At 39.4% G+C, this 21,324-nt stretch overlaps 1 protein-coding gene across 1 annotated transcript; it reads right to left on the bottom strand.

Moving 5' to 3' along the window:
* Window positions 1-2,945: 2,945 nt before the first annotated feature.
* Window positions 2,946-19,846, bottom strand: B3GNT7 (UDP-GlcNAc:betaGal beta-1,3-N-acetylglucosaminyltransferase 7). Its single transcript, XM_072142453.1, has 2 exons — window positions 19,674-19,846; window positions 2,946-5,247 (listed from the first exon to the last, which is right to left on the bottom strand). The coding sequence occupies exons 1-2, from the start codon at window positions 19,682-19,684 to the stop codon at window positions 4,065-4,067; spliced, it is 1,194 nt and encodes a 397-aa protein (XP_071998554.1). The 5' UTR covers window positions 19,685-19,846; the 3' UTR covers window positions 2,946-4,064.
* Between the last annotated feature and the right edge of the window lie 1,478 nt (window positions 19,847-21,324).

Here is a 21,324-nt window from a genome sequence, read left to right as displayed (position 1 = left end):
GTGGGAATAACTGTTTAACTGCATTGCAATGTTTCCATTGACCCTATGCCCATCTACTAATTTGATAGAACTGGCAGGCATGACCTCTACCCGCCTGACTATGACTTTACCTACCAATTCAGTAAACTCCCTAGTGTCTGGTCAGCTCTTGATAATAGTTCTGTTGTTAATCCGTATTGCAAAGTTCAGATTCCGCTGTTACTTTTATCGCCATGCAAAATCTATAGGCAACAGCGGTTCCACAGCCACTATACAGGACCAATTTGCCATGCTTTGTACAGCGCTGTGTAATCTGTAGGTGCTATATAAAGAATTATTATTATACAGGTGATAGAATGTATCAAGGTTCTGAATATTTCTATAATTTGACTGTACACTATTTGACACCATTCATTTTGAACTTTATTAGCCTGATGTATTTAGATCATCTTTTGATCAGTTTTACGCTTTCTGTGTTTTACTATTTATAACAAATAGCAGAAGAGCAGTTGTTCTAGGTGGTCATACTCAAAAGATTTTGGGCAGCCAATTTAGACTGTTTTTTGTGCCAACAGTCAGTCCCTTTAGTGATCAGCATTAGAGGTGCAGTCCAAAGTCAGACATCCATAAAAAATGGATCTGTAACATTTACAAATTTTGTTGTTGGATGCTGCAGTTAAAAAGGCATTTGAGCCAAAAACAAAACCCAGACTAGGCAACAGATCACGAATCGGTGATTTTTAATAGATGACATTTTCTTCCATACAATTTCTGAAAATTAAAACATTTGAAATGAGAATTCTCTGAATCAGTACAAGATTACCAGCAATTGTGGGCTGCAAACAATGGGCCCATGTTCTGTTTGCACCCTATTTGTTATCTATGTGTGAGATGCACTCAAATGCTGATGGAAAAAACTGCCCAAGCCGCAAAAGGAGGCCAGGTAGTCAGTTCATATCAGGGTTGTAGAAAGCACGGCAACGTGCATGAGTCCATGAAAAGACATGGGAACATATACTAGCACTGAGTCCCAAAACAATGTTTGCGTTGAAGAGGCATATGAGGTATAAAACAGTGATACACATACGATTTTTTCCACTTTTTGCAATTTGAGACTAGTTCCCGATAATCTGAAAAACAAATGGAATATTTGTCCAAGGATGGGATTTAGTCCCTATATATAGTAGATTGTTGGTCAGTCTTGCTAAAATCATTGGGTTGTCTACGTGTTAGTAGTCTATGGTTAGATCAAAAGTATATAAACTGATAACTGTAGTGACCTGAGAAACCTGTCTAGTATGTGCAGTTATAAACAGATTTCACAATCAATGGTCATCAAGGGGAGCGTATGATAGAGGCCACGACCCCCTCGTTGCACCGCATACATCAAGAGGCTTAAGCTGTAGAGCAAAACTACTCCAGTTTGGACCTGGCGAAGTCTTACGTAAAAAAGCGAACTAAAGTTATGGTATCAAAAATAAAACTTCTAGCCTTCCTTAACAGAAACAATAGTATATAAGGAGTTTGACAAGATGCACAAATATTTGCATACTCACCTTTCTTCTTTTCTCCTTTGTGCTCTATCCTCCTCTCCAATTTTGGTCTCTGTTTGCCAACAGAGGCTGCAGCCTATTACTGGCCTCAGTGGTGTTCAACTATGGCTAATGTCAACCAGACGTCACTGCTGGAGTTTCTGCTAGTTGACAGAGATCGCACCAGACATGTCACACCTTCCATTTACATGACTTCTAACACAGAATGGCAGTGATTTAAGTATAGTATATTGATCTTCTTCTAAGTAAAACCAACTCCTATTCCTTATTTAAAGGAAACCTGCCATCAGCATTTTTACCACACCACCCTCATCTGGGGTATTAAATACCCCAGGCAAGACATGGGCCATATTTGAAAACAAAAACATTAAGGGGGTTCTCCTATAATTGACATCTTTACCATGGAAAAAAGTGCATGGATGAAAGTTTGGCCATGGGGAAGCGGGGAGTCCCAGAAATTGACTGCAATGGAGCAAAGAAAATGAGGTTTCAAAGACTGCAATGGAACTTCCAGCATGGCTTACAAGCTGTTGGACCGCTGTGAGGACCTGCAATGATTAGGATGCTTGGACCCCTTGCAATATGACATTTATCCAATATCCTGAGAATGGGACAATTCCTAGGAGGAAAGAAGTTAAGGGATCATTGTTGCATTTTCTGAATTTATTGTTCCTTGAGCCAGACATAATGGCTCTTTCAATCATGGAAACAAAGATGTAAAGCTCTTGGCTGTGTCCAATGGTCCTATAGACAATGAATGGAGCGCCAAGGTTTGGCTAGATGCTGCCAAGATGTTTGTTATGTTATTGTTTTTATACATGCAGTTTTGTAAAAATTTGTCAAATACATAAAAAGGCTTTTTGACTTGTCTCTAAATTTTAAGTGGCATGTGCTGGGCTTGCATACCGATTGTTGTGCTAACACTTCACCAGTTACAGCAGCCTTTGGGTATCTGCACACAATGCGCATTGTGACAGGAAAAATTTGCATCCAATATGCACAATATAATTTTTATGTTTGCTTTTCATGTTGATTTTATGCAAGCATTTGTTTTTTTTTACCCTTTTGTTTCATCTGATCATTTCAAGCAAAAAACTGCATCAAATTCGAATCATGGTGAAAATTTTATGCAGAATTTCACTCTCCCATAGACTTCAAATTAAAGAAATGCACGCAAAAATCCAAAAAGAAACACAAGAAAAGCAACATGATCATTATTTTATTTTCCACACTGAACAACAATTTCCATGCTGGAAAAAAAAAAATTATCGTCCACTTTTTCCAAATCACATTAAAATCCGCAATGTGTGCAGATAGCCTATAAGGTTCATAGTGCTGAGTAAAGACAGTATTTGACATACATATACAGTTTCAAATACACTTAGGCATTTAAGAATTAATAGATGCTCAATATTTTAATTTAAACTTTACTTTCATAAATTAACAGTTTTCAGAACAAAAAAACCAAACATTTTAAAACAATCATGTGACACCATATAATCATCAAAACACCTTGAATATAAATATTCTAAAACAATTATGGTTTCAAGAGTTTAGAAGTCAGCTTTCCAGAGCCTGCAATAAAGATATGTGCAGGTCTCCATGGAGAGCCATACCCAGGACAAGGACCACAAGACAGCACCATTCATTGTAGAGAATTGTGTTCAGGAACTCTGAATGGCTTTTCTCCATGTTACAGCTATACCCAGTGTTAAATTCATATTGTATAGAATTTACTTTTGGTTAAATAAAATCTATCATCAAAATCAAGCATGATAAACAAGAGACACTTACTCATAGATCAAATCACTGTGACTGTGCTAATCTTCTTATATTTGATATCCATGGCCTCCTTCCATCTAAAATATACATTTAATATTATGCTAACAAGGACTTCAGGGTGCGTTACCAGAGTTCCTTCATGCTGCAGCTCCACAAGCTGTTACACTGCGCAGGAGCACATCCCCCTCCCACCGTGTGCTGAAACTTCCTGTGCTGTAGTGAGATGAAGGGGAAGTGGAAGGGGAAGTGCTGAGGGGGGAGCAAAGGGGGAGAGTGAACCGTCTAACAGCCTGTGAATCTGCAGGGTCCTGTTAACTCCCCCAGTAGCCTTTCCAGCTTATAAGTATAATTTTAAAAGTTTATTTTAGAAGGAAATAGGCCATGGACAACAAATGAAATAAGATTACTAGTGCCTGGATCTATGAGTAAGTGTCCCTGGTCTATCATGCTTCATCTTGATGGTAGATTTAATCTCCCCCATCCCCCAAGGATTTGCAATATAAACCTAATTCACATTAGATATAAAAATCCAGAGCTTTAAACAGGCTTCCATTCAAAACACATAATTTATCGTACCTAGAATAGGGTTTTTTCAAATCTTTTAACAAAAAGGTCACCAAAGCATATTGCCCATATATACATAACCTAAGAAAATAAATCTTATGACGCGTTTTCTCCCGAAACCTGCCAGGAAAACAGTTATAAAAATAAAAGTTTTTTCAGGATTTTTCTCCTGACATCTTCCAATCACTAAAGGATATTGACCTTCCGAGAACACGTTAAGTTACTATGCACAAGGTCCCACATTTGTTGTAGTTCAGCAGGAAGAAGCTTGTGCACGACAAGCATATGGCGATAAAAACATGGCTCTTTGTTCATCTTGCTGTTTTTATTCTTTACAATGCCAAATGTTTTAAACCCTTCATGAAATACGGGGTTAACCTTAATAACTTCTAGACACATTCCCAGAAAGACATCATCAATAGGATACAGATCCAAGGTTTCTGATGCTTTGAACAATCTCTTCACCAAAGAACCTGCCATGATGAATCCACCACCCCCAGCATATGGAGGATAAAAGTTCTTACTATACAGAGAGTTTGGAATATAGTATTTATTTTCTTTTTTCCTGATGGGTCGTGCTTTGTAGAGAACATCTCCTACAAAGAGATCCGGCGTGGTATTGCCATCTAAAAAGTCCAAAATGTTATTGGGGCTGACAAATACATCATCATCCCCTTTAAAAATATAGGCTACATGTGGACAGTATATGGTCATCCACTTTAGAAAGTGCACCTCCTTTAGAGTCAAATTAAAAAAGGAATCTAGAAAATCCCACTGTATTATATCTCCATATATCTGGTTCTCAAAATCCAACAGTTTTTGGTAATTGGCTCTCTCCTCTTCTTTCATTGCAGTCCCTAGAAGAAACACAGTTCTGATTTTTTTGCCATTAACCTCTTTTTCCTTTCCCCAAGTTTTACGAATGACATCCCTTCGGTCATGCTGGGTTATTATTGACTTTACCACAATCAAGAGATGAACGTCTCCCCTGCACTTCTGCGGATTATTGATGATCATGGGGAAATAGCGGCAGTGACTGTACAAAAGAAACTGCTGAAAGTTCGGTTCCAGTGTCTTGAACCAGTCCAAATTGGTCAAGTTCCAATTTGCAGTGCAGTTGATGAAATTAACATCCCATTCAGCAGAATGTGTATCAGTAACAGACTCTATGGTCGCCTGTTTCTCTGTTTTGGCTGCCCAAAACCCATCTGGGACTGGATAGGTGTCCCTTTTCACTTCACTCAAAAGCTCCCGTGAATCCATACTACTTTGACTGAAAAGAAGTCCAGGAGATGCCCCCCTCTGGAAGATGGTCAACATGATTACCAAGCAGAAAGAGATGCACACGCTTTTGTAGACTCTCTTTTTCCTGAAAAAAGATCAGATACTTTTATTAGACTTTTCTGTAAACAGAAGGTGAAGAAACATGATTAAAAGTCTATACATTGTCCCATACAGGTTCTATATTAAAGCTTCCCTCACACTGGAATTGGCTGCTTGCCATAAAAAAGGCACTAGATGAACAGTTTTCATTCTTGGTATCTCTTATAAGTGTCATAATTACCTGCATTAAATAATGTGCAAATTGTTTTATCAAGGAAGGTAAAGCACAATGCACCAATGGCAATAGGCGATTATATACAAATTTTATATAAAAAGTTCATTTTGGACTAGCATATAAGCACATTGGGAAATACAAGTTGGATTTCGACGTAGACATTCAATAGATTCTGCATGAAATATGGAAACTATCAAGTAAAGTAGAATGCTCTTGTATAAGTGCTCTTAAAAAACTCAAAAACACAACTAACATGGATATAAAAAGGTACTTGAGATGCAGAGAAACTCTCAAAATGCTACATTTATTAGTTCAGGATGTGTTCTACTGGTTCTCATGTTTACTTTGTACTTTTTATTCCACTATGAGAAGATTCAGGAGCAGTTGGGGGAAGTGAGAATTTGTGAGAGTGAATAGCAGAATTATCAGCATGCACTCCTGATCTTAAATGGATAGAGGCATGAGAGGTTAACATGATTCGGATCACCTTCTGGACGCCTCTCGCACACCCTGCCTGGCACGTTTACATTACAGAGAAGCCTCTTCAGTTTCGTGGCAATTAAATGGGGCTTTGCAATGAAAGACGTCTTTCTACTCCATAAGCAGTAAAATGCTGGTTAACGGGAAGGGAATAAGACATGGGAATCAAACTAGTCTTTGTAAGCTGTCTGGAAGAAGGACACATGCATTTGTATATAAACCTATATAGAAACATGCTAAAAATATATGAATAGGGTAGGGGAGATTTAAAAAGAATAAATAGGCAATTGGAAAAACTATCATTCAGTAGTCTGCATATATCTGCTACCTTACAATTATAGCTACCGACAACGTGAGAGTTTTCTTCATGCTACGACCATTATAAGTTTATACTTAGTCATTATATTTCTCACAAGCATCACCATTCATATTGACAAAATGTGTTTATACTGTTTGAATGCACGGAAAGGTCTCAAGCTAAGATTTATAAATGACCTATCCAATAGTTGGGAGAGGGCCCGACACGTAGCATCCCACTGACCAAGTGTTCACAGCAGTCTCCAGCACTGGAAGCAGAAAAGGAAAGGGATGTGAGGTTGTGTGTGTTGTGGTGGAGCTGGTCAACTACAGCTCAGCTCCCATTCAAATGAAGGTTAACTCAGCTGCAGTAACACAGCCTGACCTCTAATTTATGTATTAATATGTAAAAGCATTACTATAAGCAAATGTATTGCTGCCCACTATGTGTGCCTATAAGATGCAATCACATCAATAATACAGCACTCTGCAGTCTGTTCTTTATGGAACACAGGCGGTTTAACTTCTGAAGGAAACTATATGAAAGATGAGCTAAGAAACTCACTGGTCTAGTTTTGACCAGTAGGACTTAAAATCTGGCTCCAAATTATAAAGAAAAAAAAAAAAAACTTAATGAATTTATGATCTCCACACAATTTTAGAAGAAAAACATACATCATAAAGGTCAATAGAAAATGCTCCTACACATGGTATTACATTTTTGCATATTGTCAAGTCTTAAATAAAAATAAGCATCTGGTAGGTACAGTCTATCCCGGTATACACTCTTGTAAAGAACATACTGTGCCAGTTTGTTGCAATAAAGAAGCCATTTGATATGTCTATTGTTAATGGAAAAGGTGGACAATCATATACATGAATGTATGTGAGGACGTGCACCTGTGTGATCCAACAATGATTCTTTATTAGTCAAGTTCCAGAGATCAAATTTCTTTTTACTGAGGAATGTTATTACTGCATGGTCTCTATTCTTCTGTCGCAAGTGCTCATTTTCTATATTAAATGTGCCTACTGTGTTATTTGTAATAGATCACACACAAATACCTGCATATGTAGCAGCTTAGACCAGTGCAAAGCCATTACACATGGGAGAAGCGTTGTAATTGGAAAGTGATGACTAGAAAAGTTTACTGCACATATTCATGGGATATGTAAACTGGCCATGTGATCACTGGACAAGATGTCACCCACCCCAGTACCCCTATAATGAGCAATTTTTGAAAACTACTTTTTTTTTTTTTTATAAAAAAAAAAAAAAAAAAAAAAAAAGACTGCTATCACACTTGACAACAAGTTGATAAAACTGCTTTGAGCAGACAAACCAATATAACTCAAACATTGTGCTGTACTGATTAAATGTACAAAATCCATGATCCTTCTAAAGAGGTTTTAAAGGAAACGAGAAGAGCAAGGCTTAGAAAGCAATAAAGATATGTAGAATGTTTTATAGATGACTGCTTCTAAACAAAGATAGAAATAAAATTATACACCCGTCTGCTCAGCTCCTCCTTCATAATGCCTGGTGCACACAGGTCAACATATTTCTTTTTAATCGTCGAGAACCATCTTCAATCATAAATTGAGACTTGGGTGGTGGATGCTAGCTGTCTGGTAATCTTGCAGAACCCCAATTGACTCCTTTCTGCAATCACAACAGTGAAGCAAAAAAACTAAACTTCCAAGTCACTGTAAAAGGAAGATGTCACTTACTTTGCAACTGCAGAAAGGAGGTAAATTATTTGTAGCTGAAGTGAACAAAAAGTAGCAAAATGACTGCACTCATGTTGCATGGTTTCTGGTGACCACGGTTTCCTTTAGTTCAAGGTTACCAACCCCAATTACACCCAGGGCCATATCAATCCAATGGAAGTATTTAAAGGGCTGATTGTACTATTCCATTTTTTTGTTCCCCAAATTCTCAACTTCCCCACTGTTAGAAACGCATCAGGTGGACTTTTTGTGCCCTTGCTGTACCTTTTATGAATGTGTTTGTTACATTACACTAATACAGAAGAATCATTTATACTTTTATTTTCTTCTGCTTAAAAGTAGCCAATGCCTTACACCCAACAAACCTCCAGCTTGCTGATGATCACGGTGGCAGCCTAGCTGACATATAAGGACCGCAAACCAGCTTTATGCGCTAGGCCATTATGACCCTATAACAGGAACTGAAATGAAAACCAATCAATTGCCACATAAAATAAGGTGGTAGACCTTATGGTTCAAAACATGTGAGAAGACCTTAACTGACCAAACAGATGGCTAGCAGTCAGCTAAACGCTTATTCAGTTGATGGCTATGAAAACCAAGTGGACATATGTATAAGAGGGATCAGCACTAAAAGCAGTGAAAAAATATCTATGTATTGCAAACAGACTCTGCCATGTGAAACAGCAACTCTTTTTAAAACATCACAAGAAAATAAACACTACACAAAATTGATACTGTTATATGTCCAGAGCACCCCAGGGCATGACAAGAAAGATAGTCCACATTGGATATAAAAAAAAAAAAAAAAACTTAATCATCTTCTTTTGTTGCTATAGAAAGGAATGGCAAACATCTGTAAGTGTTAGGCCAATGAAGTGTAATAATTACAGATTTTCTGTATCGATTAACTAGCAAAAATTCCATTGCATGTGCATCAAAATCTCTGTCAGGCAACAACAACTGGTAACCCATATTTTTGCAGTGGTACAGGGGCAGGGCCCCATCTTGAACTAGTCTGCACCAAGAACCACACAAAATAATTGCAGATTCTAAAATAATTTGTACTGCAATTTTTTTTCCGGTTTTAGCAGAATGGAAATGGGATATGTAGAAACCCATCCACTAGGCTTCTATAATGGATTAAAAAGAAAACTTTCAAGGAGGTAGGAAATATTAATACTCCTGCCGCTAATTTTAGTGCTACTAATAAGAATATATCCTCCAGTATTCACATTCATAAAGTCAGTTAAAGGGATCACATCAGCACGAATTGACCAATTAAATCACTACCTGTTGTGAAGCAGTTTGAATGAGTATTCCCACAAAGACAAGATTTTTAAATATACTCAGGATAACACAACAGCAGCGTGCGGAGACTTACTCTACAAGCTACAGACAGATAAGGTCTTTATAGCAGAGCTGACTGAGTGTTTTATTGATTAGGTTATTTAGAAGAGCTGTCATTTTGTTTTAAATTCATCTCATGGAAGTCATCATCTCTGATCTGTCTCATCTCTCTATGTCTCAGATGCTAGTAGAATGTTCAGAAGCTAAATAAAATGAAGATAAACCTGGACTCTCATAATCCAATAACATTGTCAGCACACAGCATCTCATAGCACAGTGGAATCATGAAGTGTCTGCTTAGAGAAGCCCCGCCCACACTCTGGAATATTACACTGACCAACTCCGAGTTAGAGGAGCTAAAACAGCAATAAAACTGAGTAAAGTTGTAAAGTAAAATTATCTTTATTGTGTAAAAATCACTAGGGGATTAACCCCTTTCTGCACCTTGACGTGATACTATGTCATAGGATGCGGGTCGTTCCCGCACCTTGACGTAGAATCACGTCATGGCAATCGCCCAGGCTCAGAAGCTGATCGCCGTGGGATCCCGGCGGTACGCGGTAGCCGGGATCCCGCAGTAACAGCCAGGATCGCGACTATTGCAAACCCGGCTGATTAACCCAATAGACGCCGCGGTCATTGTGACCGCAGCGTCTATGGTGAATCGGCACGACGATCGCCACCCTCCGTGCATGGCAAGGAGGTGCCGATCGTTGCCATGGCAACCCTGAAGCCCGATAAGGACCCCAGGGTTGCCTTCACTAGAAGCCTGTTAGGATCGTGCTTACAGCTTACAGGCTGACTATGCAATATGCTGCAATCGATTAGTATTGCAGTATGTTACAATGAACAAGTGATCAAATGATCACTTGTTCATGTCCCGCCCTGGGACAAAATAAAACAGTAAAAAAAAAAAAAATTATTAAAAAAAGAATAAAAGTCCCTTGAGGTTTCATCTCATGCAATAATCCAATAAAAAATAAAAAAAATGAAAATCACCAAAAAAAAAAAAAAACACAACATATTGGGCATCACAACGTCCGTTACAACCCTTACATTAAAATAAAATTGTCACTGAACCCGTACGGTGAACAGCGTAAAAAAAAAAACACAAAAAAACTTGCAAAAATTATGAAATTTTCACATCTGACCTCTTAAAAAGCGCATAAAAAGTCATCAAAAAGTAACATTTACCCTGACATGATACCAAGAAAAAGTGCAGCTTGTCCTGCAAAAAATAAGCTCTAAACTAGCTATGTAAACAAAAAAATATAAACGTTCTGCCCATTGTTACATGGTGATACAAAAACAAGCAAATTTCTCACAAAATTAGTTCTACATTCTGCAAAACAAGTTAACCATAAAAAAGGCATATAAATGGGGAATCGCAGTAATCGTGATGACCCATAGAATAAAGAGAACACATTATTTTTATGGTATGGTGAACGTCCGGCAAAAAAAATGCTAGAAACCATAAACAAGAATTAATGATTTCTTTAACCACCACCAAGAAAGAGTTAATAAAATCTGATTATTAGCTATTGAGCCCCCGTAAATGATGTACCTGAAAAGTGGATCTCATCCACAAAAAAAATAATCTCCCATATGTCCAAATTACAAAGAATAAATATTTTATAGCCTGTAAAATGTGACATTGCAGATCTGTTCTGAATGGCGCAGCTTCCCTTCTATGCCCGGTTGTGCGCCCATACAGCAGTAACCACCACATATGGGGCATCCTTATACTCGGGAGAAATTGGGTATCAAACTTTGTGGAGTTTTTTGTCATTTAATACTTTGTAACGGTTTAATTTTTGGCCAAAATTAATATATTGTCTAAAAAAAAATTACAGCTTGTAAATTACACCTCAATATTGTTTTAACCCATGTGAAGCATCTACAGGGTTAACACACTTCTTAAAGTTGATTTTTTACACATTGAGGGGTGTAGTTTCTAAAATGGCATGATTAATGGGGTTTTACAGCTGTTTAGGCCTCTCAAAGTCAGTTAAAGCTGAGAAGGAGCCTCTAAATAAAAGTTTTGGCGATTTTCATAAAAATGAGAAAAATTGCACCCAAAATTGTGAACCTCCTAACAACCTAGAAAAGAGAGAGGATGCATAAAACCCTATGCCAATATAAAGCAGACATTCCAGAAATGTTAGTTACAAAGTTACTTGGGTGCTATGACTATCTGGCTGAAAAGCTGAAAATTTTGAACTTTGAAAATGAATAATTTTAAGAAATTTTTGCCAAATTTCAATTTTTTTTCATAACTAAACACAAAAGAATTCATTAAAATTTTTCTATTACTTTGAAGTACAATGTTTGATGGTAAAACAATCTCAAAATCCCCCGGTTAATTTAAAGCATCACAAAGTTATAACCATCTATAATGACACAGGGCAAATTTTTAAAATCAGGCCAGATTCCATTAGAAGCCAATGGGTCCGCAAAAAAAAAACCTAAAACTATTGGCATTTGTTTTTCACTGATGAGGTTGGGGAAGCAGAAGTGTTACCCTCTAATTAATCAAAATGATTTGTTTTTTTACAGAAAAAAAACCTGCAATACAGGCATGAAAAAAGAAAAGATTTCAGAAACTATGGACACAAAACAGACTGTCAAAGGTCAGTTTCACAGTGCCATTGTTGTTCCGTGAACCAACAGCCAGATCCTGTTCCATGGACTGCCCACAATAGGATTCCTTGCATCACAGCTATATGTGAAGATAGGAGTCTCTACTTCCTCACTAAACAGCAGCACTGACACTTTAAACACAATTACAACAGTTGTTAAGCAAGCCTCCCATCTGCAGATTGTGGTTGGTCCGTGAAACAGGACTCGGCATCATCAACCGTTCACTGACTGATCATGATATGTGAAACAGTCCTATAAAAGGGTCAGTGTGCTGTCCTAGCAAATCACGGATAGCATGCGGAGAAAAAAAATCTGATTGTGTGAATAAACTCTTAGATTCACGGCAAAGGCAGTGGGAAATCGGAGAACAGTGTGGGGTTGTGGACTTCACCTACCTGAAATTAGTAACCTGCAGTTCTGTGTTTCACAATACAATAAAAAGCAGAAATACAAATGCCTTTTGAATGACAGCTATTGTTCACTTCTCACAAAACAGTACAAGATGTTTCTCACCTCACCCCAATGCATTTTTCATTATTCAAAAAGACCTGGTAAAGACCGAACATGAACCTTCAAATTTACTCCCTTCCAGGGCCAGGACGAGGGGTAGGCAATCACCTAGGGCGCTACCATCGCCGCCCATCCGGGGCACCATGCCAGTATCTTTAAGATACACATATCGCTGGAGCTGGTGCCCGGCTACCAGTGACCTTGCTCAGGCGCTGCCTGGGAGCTAGAGGGCGCCGCAACATGGGTAGGACCATGTGGTTTGAGGGAGTGCAGGTAGACAAGTATTATATTTTTTGGGGCATGGTTCAGACTATAGGGGGGCATGCTGTCTACATTCTACAGGGTAGGCAGGATGGCTCTATACTACAGGGGAGGCAGGATGGGTCTATACTACATGTGGCTGGCTATATACTGAGGGCATGGGCTACCTATATACTGGGGAAGTGTGCTGGGGATACCGTATTAATGAGGGAGAAAATATATAGCAGTATATTTTATAGCATATTGATGGGTTGCAGTGTATTATCTGTATATGCAGGGGTCATTTAGCTGTTAGGGGACATTATATTGTTTTCAATGATTTTTATTGAAAATTTTTGAGAAAAAAAACATTTTAAAGATATTTAACATTGCTTGTCAGATATTTAGCATCAGGGGACATTATATTGACCGTGATTTTTTTTTTTTTGGGGGGGGGGGGGCGGAGTGTGGCGAGGTTCTTCAGAGGTCTCCAAAGGTGGCAAATTTTGAAGAGATAAGTCACGACTTTGAGAAGTTTCCATGACATTCTCTACCTGATGGAGAAGGATTGGCAGCTAAGAGGAGACCAACACAGACATAGAAGGAGACAGCTGCAGCCTAACAGTAAGTGATGTTTGTGCCCCGAATACAGCCCAGATGTGCAGTTCATGTAATGCTGGTATATATTGTTGTATGTAGAAAATACATTTTTGGTCTATATTTATAAGTGCAGGATATTATTATGTGCTGTTTATTCATTACTTGTAAATATCTATATGTGCGGCCCAGTCATTGGTATCTATGTGTTTGTGTACATGAGGCCTAAGATAGTTTTTTTACGCCGGTTGAAGTGAACTGCACTAAATTTATTAAATAATGCAGAACCCTTAATAAACCTGGGTCATGTCCTTAAAGGGGTTGGCCACTTTTCAATAAATCTATTCCATTAGACATCTCTCTGCATGTACATGTACCTCCTGTGAGAGCTTCAGCCTATGCATGTTCTCACCATGCTGCCCTCTGCATATACACACAACTTCCTGGTTCTCACTCCTTCAATCCATCCTAATGGCAACACCCATTGCGCCTTTTTCTCTCACAGTCTGTCTCACTGACAGACACAACGGCAGAGGGGAGGTCAAGAGCAGGATGAGTCCTAACTCTTCTGCTTCAGCCCCTCCTATTCATCAGGCAGCAATAAAGTAAGTAACTAGAATGCTAAATCGTTTGATGAACATTCAGTTATTATTGAGGCAGCAAAGGAACATGGACAGCTTATGTAAAAGAGTGACTGACCCCTTTAACGTCACAAATGATATCTACATCTTAGTCATCTGTACTTTCACTATATAAGCTACCGACTGAATTGCCTATCCAAAGCAAATGTAGGAGGAAAAGTGAACAACGGTGCAAGGCAGTGATTTGCTGCTGCCACTGTTCAGGTCCCTATTGACATAACTGTTCATATATGGACAGTGACAACACTGAGGGAGCACCCATGGTGCACATTCAGCGGATGTCCGGGGATGGACACCATACAGTGGAATCTACAGTATCTTGTATAGCCTATGCTGAAAAGATCCCTTTTTCCAGAAGGAGGTATTAAAAAGAAGTTTACTACGCTTTTTCATCCGGTGTTTCTTATTCAGCATTTGCACCAGGAGCTTTACCAGCATACATACACTGAACATGTAAAAAAAAAAAAAAAAACTAAATGTGAACATACCCCGACATGGAATATTGGCTCATATTTACCAATATAGTTTAGTCACAGAGTTCTGTCAAATGTTACCACATATGCGCTACAAATTGCGGTAAACTAATTAGGCAAAAGAGATGTGGCTTAACAAGCAAAAATATGTACAAAAACTGCATCAAACTGCTGACAAAAAAAATGGACAAAAATAGCCATGTGGTGTATTTTAAGATTGATTTAATGCAAAATTAGACTAGACAAACAAAGGATTATTAATACTGCAGAAGTAAAAATAATGTGTCCTCCCATGCCATTTCAATAATAATATACTGTAATCACTGTGCTTTTTCCACACATAAAAATAATAATTTTATTTATATAGAGCCATCAAATTCTGCAGCACTTTACATATCATAGGGGACATATACAAATATTATATTACATTACAGAGTACAAACAGTCATATGGAAGGGTATGAATAGGAGTCAGTGATGACTGTCTTGTCGGACAAGTAAAGAAGCCAGTAAGATGAGACACTGGGGCATATTTATCAGGACCTGGCGTGAGAAAGCGCCGGTGTATGATAAATATCCCCCACTGATTCTACAAGTCTCTTGCTGCGGACATTCTTATGAAGATGCACTGACATGGTGCAAATGATACTAGGTGGTGCTACCACATCACTAAGTGCTAGACGTTAATACAGATTATTTTTATAGTATAGAATTACTAGAAATCCCTTCACCAAATTGATCAGTTTGATTTTATAATATTAGTCCTTGTTCAAATCACATTTTTCTTTTATTTTAGTTTTCCAAAAAGAATCAGTGTACAAACCCAGGAATCAGAATGATCTGAGACAATGTACAGGTCAGAGCATCTGGGTGAAACAGGTTGTCAAGTGTGAAAGTCTCCAACCACCCAATAGAGTCCCTGGGGGCTGCGTATCCAGGCCGATCGGTGATGACAACCCCCCTGGGACAGCATAATGATATGGGCATAATTACTACAGTAAATAGGAAACTGCTATCCTGTCATTCAAGTCAAACAAATAATCAAAGATCACTGACCTTCAAAACTGAGGTACAGTAAGTACCAAGCATGTTTTTTATGTGCGGTCCGTGTTTTTACACTCCAAATGCCAACCCTGCCCCCTCAATCGTCTCCCCAGCAGTGGGTTGGAAAGTGTGATGAAAACAAATTTTGATGATGTTTAGCTTTTATTTTATTTGTCATAAAAAGTAAAAATCCAACATTTTTAAAATCAAATTGTCACAGAGACCAAAAAAAAATTTGGATGGGGATACAATTATAAAATATACAGTTCCGAATTATACAAATTCAACTTAAGAACAAACCTACAGAACTTATCTTATGTAATCCAGGGACTGTCGGTATATGCAAATCTTCCTGTGCCGTCAGTGGATTTTATAGAGCCAGTGCACGGTGAACAGAGATTACCGTTTAATGAGAAGAAATTACCAGTACTACCATAGACATTGAATGAAGTGGAAGCGAAGTATGCGCTCAGTGGGGGCTATGGACGACTACGGGGAGTGGATGCATCGCTGTGCGCATAGGCTGCTTAGCAGGACCCGGTTAATTTAGGACATATAAGGACAGTGACATCAATGTACACTCCTACCCCCACACTCATGTGGGTGGGGTCACCGGGCAACATACCCACTGTATAGGCATACAGTGGGATACGTCTGTGACATATGTTGTAATGACACGTAGGAAGAATCCTCCTGAGGTGCCCTTACAATGTATGGCACAAAATGTGATGTGAACCCAGCTCAAGCATGCATGCCTGACCTGCCACTCCAGCTGTTAATGAGAAAGGACCCCTGGGGATAGGTGATAAGAATAAACTTGGTAAATACCTTTAATTGTTGCATATTCTTTCACAGTTATAGCTCTCTCACAATATATATATTGAAAATCCTTTGAAATAGAAACAGTTTTTTTTGCATCCACTATATGCCTTATTAGCCTTTTGTACTAATCTTTTTCAATGCCCACTGGACTTGTATTGACAGAATGACTCAACTAGAAACTTGGATCACCATGAATGACACACTGTATCCAGGTGACAAGCTATACACACACAGATAATGGGTTATTAGGCTTGGAAACCTGACACAATGACACATAGGTGGCCAAACTGGCCTCCAACAGCCATTGTTTTATTGCAAGGAAAACATGAACTACATCCCATAATATCAGGGAATAATAAAATAACAAAATGAAATCCAAGAATACAAAAAACAAGTGGCTATTCTTTACCCTGGATAGAAAACCGGAGTAAGAAATACCAATAACACTATCTAAGGCTAACCATACATGGAACAGTCCATCCCATTGCCATTTAATGTGTAGACATTGCCATACAGGGGCAGGGTTGTTTTCAATAACACTTTTATCACTTACGCTTTTCATAAGGATTGTGCATGACTGCTAGGGTTCAGAACACTGAGATTTGGGGTCCATGAACACCCCTTATGAACTGCCGCAGCTCAAAGGGGGGGGGCACACAAGGGCACTACCATTACATTTCAATGTGAACCTCCTTGCTCGTGGGCAATGAGCATATGGGGAGGGGGAGCCAGGCACATGTCACATTTCAACACACTTAATAGTTTGTTCTTGCAGGAGCTAAGATGCCAGAGAGATCTGTCACCAGTTTATTGCCCTGTCCCCACAAAACTAAACTGGCAGCAATGCATAATGTTTGATATACAGAAGTCTATTAGGGTGGTTTCACATTAGCTTTATTTCCAGATCTGTGACTTTTCACTGAACCCATTTTAGCTTATGGACACATACAGTAATTTTTCACTGATATCTTACTGAACCATTCTTTTCCATGGGCTTTATCACACTGATACAATGTTGACAGTGAACACAAATAGAACGGGTTCCAAACGGATTACGGCCGGAGCACACCTCCCCGCTGCATAGAAATTAGGCTCTATCTTTTTTGTGGCCACAGCTGGGAATGGTGAGCACCTATGGGGGACGAATATCAGCCGGATAGGTTTGTGTGAATGCAGCCTTAGTCTAGCCTATTATATCAATTTAAAAAATTACAGCATTACAAATCAATCTTAAGAGTAAGCTACACATCACTCCAATAGTTAGGGAGTGTTTAGGTTTTTTCACATTCACGTTTTTGCATGCAGATTTTAAAAAGTGAATGGAAAAAAATGGAAATTTCCACATATCATTTCTAAGTTAAAAGTAAATCTACCAACAAAATCAAGAATGATAAATCAGGGACACCTCGATCCAGGCACTTACTTGTTTTGGTCTCATTCCTTCTAAAATTAGCTTTTATAACTATTCTAATGAGCGTGAAGGGCTCCTGGGATGTTACCAGAGCCCCCCTCATGATGTAGCTCCACATGCCATTACACTGTGCAGAAGCAACCCCATGCGCTTTGTGAGATTACAGCAGGCAAAGGGACGGGGAGATGATCTCGAGTGACATCTAGCTGTCCCTCTGTCTGCTGTAATCTCAAACAGTGGGGTGGGGGGTGCTCCTGCACAGTGTATAAGCCTGTGTAGCTACAGCATAAGGGGGGGGGGGCTCTGGTAACACCCCCTTGAGCCCTTCATAAGAATAATTTTAAAAGTTGATTTTAGAAGGAAGGTGGGCATGGAAAACAAATAATTATCACAGTCACAGTTTCTGGATCTATGAGTAGATAAATGTCCCTGATTTATCATTTTTGAGCTTGATGGTAGATTTCCTGTTATGACTCACTTGGTTTAGGGCAGTGGTGGCGAACCTATTATGTGGGCACCCAGGCCATCACCAGAGAGGACTCCAGGTATCTTCCTGCAGTCCCAGAGAGCCCAGGACTTGCTGTGCACAGAGCTATATTAAAGTGACAGCTGTACTTGGGACTACTGGAGGAGTGGGAAGGTGTGGACAGATCTGAATTATCATTGTAACTCCTGCTCCGGCCCTGACAATTCTTCCTGTTTATGGGACCCTGAAGAGAATCTACAATGATCATCCAAATTTCTTCTATTTTCTGCTTTATTGGTGCCTGCAGGGTGCTGATATGAATGAAAGCTGTGACAGAACAGGGAGTATAAATCGCTAATTAGATTTCTTTGTTGGCACTTTGCGATAAATAAGTGGGACTTTGGGCACTCGGTCTCTAAAAGGTTCGCCATCGCTGGTTTAGGGTTTATAAACTGCATGCAAAACATAAATCTCACTACAGATTTTTCACAAGAACATGGAGTTTTTTTGTGCACAAATTGCACTATAATTTACACTGGGATGTTAGATTGTGGCGCAGGGGGTTAATGAATTGGCACAGGACCGAAAAGGTTTAGAACTGTCTGCACATTCATGATAGAACTCCTTCGACTAGCTATTTGCAGCTATAAGTGGGGGCCAAAAATTGCGCCAAAAAACAGCAAAGAAACTCAAAGCACAGGAAAAGTGTCAGGATTTCACAGCTACGTCCCAAAAAGGAAAAGGCGTGAGTTTCGGAAAAGGACAAATATTTTGTGCAATAGGCACAGCAAAGAAAAAAAAAAAAACACATTCTAGTTTTCTGGTGGAAAGTTAATGATAGATGCCCCCCATTTAGGAAAATGTAAAACAGAGATTAAATCAACAAGAGATTAATAAACAAAGTTTTTGATTTGGAAACTTTTTGTAACTTTTGATTAATCATAAGTCACAGAAATGTGTTTTGATCCAAAGAGTATCATTGTAAAAACCAGTCATGGAATTGGATTTATGTAAAAAAAAAAAAAAAACAAGAACATTTCAAGATTTGAGTCTGTGCAGCCATCAGTAATGGGGTGTAGCATCGGGTACCTCGCCCGCAGATGCCAGGCACATTGCTCTAAAACCCGGGTTATTTGGTTCAGCGTTTTTTACATAAGACTACAGGTAAGTGGCAGTTCATCAGTCTCATAGCCCTGCCATCCTGTCATGCCAGGGATGTCCTGCATAGAGACCTGCCAGTGCCCACAACCGGGAGTTTTTAGCGGATAACCGATCCGCGAAAGCAGCCGCCACCTGCCAGTGTGAACAGTTGTCTAGCTGCATATTATGTATCAGTGACACCGTGCAACCCGCGGTAAACCGCAGCCCCCACACTGCACCGGGGGGTCACCCGGACATCATATAGGGAGATAGGTAACGGACAGCGTGCGGCAAATACACAGTGTATTCATGGGGAAACATCCAGTCAGCGGAGTATAGTGAGTAGCTCAGTAAAGTTTGGCATCCGCCATGTGTACCCCTATAGAAAGCACTCACCACTGCGACATCGTGACTGCACTGCGCGGCGCCAGGAGACAAGCCTGCTGTGTGTGAATGAGGGAGAGATCCAGCAGGGAGTGGATGGAATGACGAGGGCGGGAGGAGGAGGAGAGCGCGGCTGCTATCTACAGAGGTGGAGCCCGTGACCCGCAGGTAACTGCTGCGTGTACCGCACATAACCACCTATATGTAACACACACACAGCCTCTACATGTATATAACCTCCTATATGTACCACACACACAGCCTCTACATGTATGTAACCTCCTATATGTACCACACACACAGCCTCTACATGTATGTAACCTCCTATATGTACCACACACAGCCTCTACATGTATGTAACCTCCTATATGTACCACACAGACCCCTCCATGTGGGTTTACTGCAACTGTTCTTGATAACAGGTCCCCCCTGGAATTATTACAGAAGCCACACTTTTTTCCACCATTTTTTGGGGGAGTAGAAAGACCGCTACTTGCAAGAACCTCTGAGGGCGCATTCACACGATGTGTTGTGTCACATTTTTCGATGTGTTAACCCCTTAAGGACGGAGGGTTTTTCGGCTCATTTCTCGGTCTCCAACTTCAAAAATCCATAACTTTTTCATTTTTCCGTGTACAGACCTGTGTGAGGGCTTATTTTGTGCGTAACAAATTTTACTTTCCCGTAATGTTATTTATTTTAACATGCCGTGTACTGCGAAGCTGAAAAAAAATTCCAAATGTGGAAAAATTGAAAAAAAAACGCACGTGCGTCACGTTCTTGTGGGCTCAGTTTTTACGACTTTCACTCTTCGCTCCAAATAACACGCCTACTTTATTCTTTGGTTCGGTGCAATCGCGGTGATACCAAATTTATATAGGTTTTATTGTGTTTTAATACATTTTCAAAAATTAAACGAATGTGTACAAAAAAGAAAAAAAATTTTTGCCATCTTCTGACGCTAATAACTTTTTCATACTTTGGCGCACGGAGATGTATGAGGGGTCATTTTTTTGCGAAATGAGGCGACGTTTTCATTGCTACCATTTTGAGGTCTGTGCGACACTTTGATCATTTTTTATGTTATGTAAAAAGGTGTAAAAGTCGCATTTCGGACATATGGGCGCCATTTCCCGCCTCGGAGGTCACCGCCGCCTGTAACCGTTTTTATATTTTGATAGATCGGGCATTTTGGGATGCGGCGATACCTAATATGTTTGTGATTTTTACTGTTTATTATGTTTTATATCCGTTCTAGGGAAAGGGGGGTGATTTGAACTTTTAATATTTTATTAATTTTTTTTATTTTTTAAACTTTTTTTTTTCTATTTTTTTTCACTATCTTTTAGACCATCTAGGGTACATTAACCCTAGATGGTAAGATCGCTGCTACCATATACTGCAATACTTCTGTATTGCAATATATGGCATTTTTGCAGCACATTCATTACAATGAGCCACTGGCTCATTGTAACGAATCTGCAGCTGCCAGATAGCCTCGTGTCAAAAGAAGACACGAGGCTACCATGGCAACCGATCGCCGCCCCCCCGATGACGTTCGGGGGCGTGGCGATTGAAAAAAAGATGGCGGCATAATGTGGGTTTTATGCATTATGCAAAAATCCCCACCTTTGTATGAAGAGGACTCAGCCCGTGAGCCCTC

This window comes from Engystomops pustulosus, chromosome 3 (assembly GCF_040894005.1).
Source record: "Engystomops pustulosus chromosome 3, aEngPut4.maternal, whole genome shotgun sequence".
NCBI classification, from domain to species: domain Eukaryota; kingdom Metazoa; phylum Chordata; class Amphibia; order Anura; family Leptodactylidae; genus Engystomops; species Engystomops pustulosus.
Note: the sequence above shows the minus strand (reverse complement) of the source record. Positions and strands in the feature narration are given on the sequence as shown.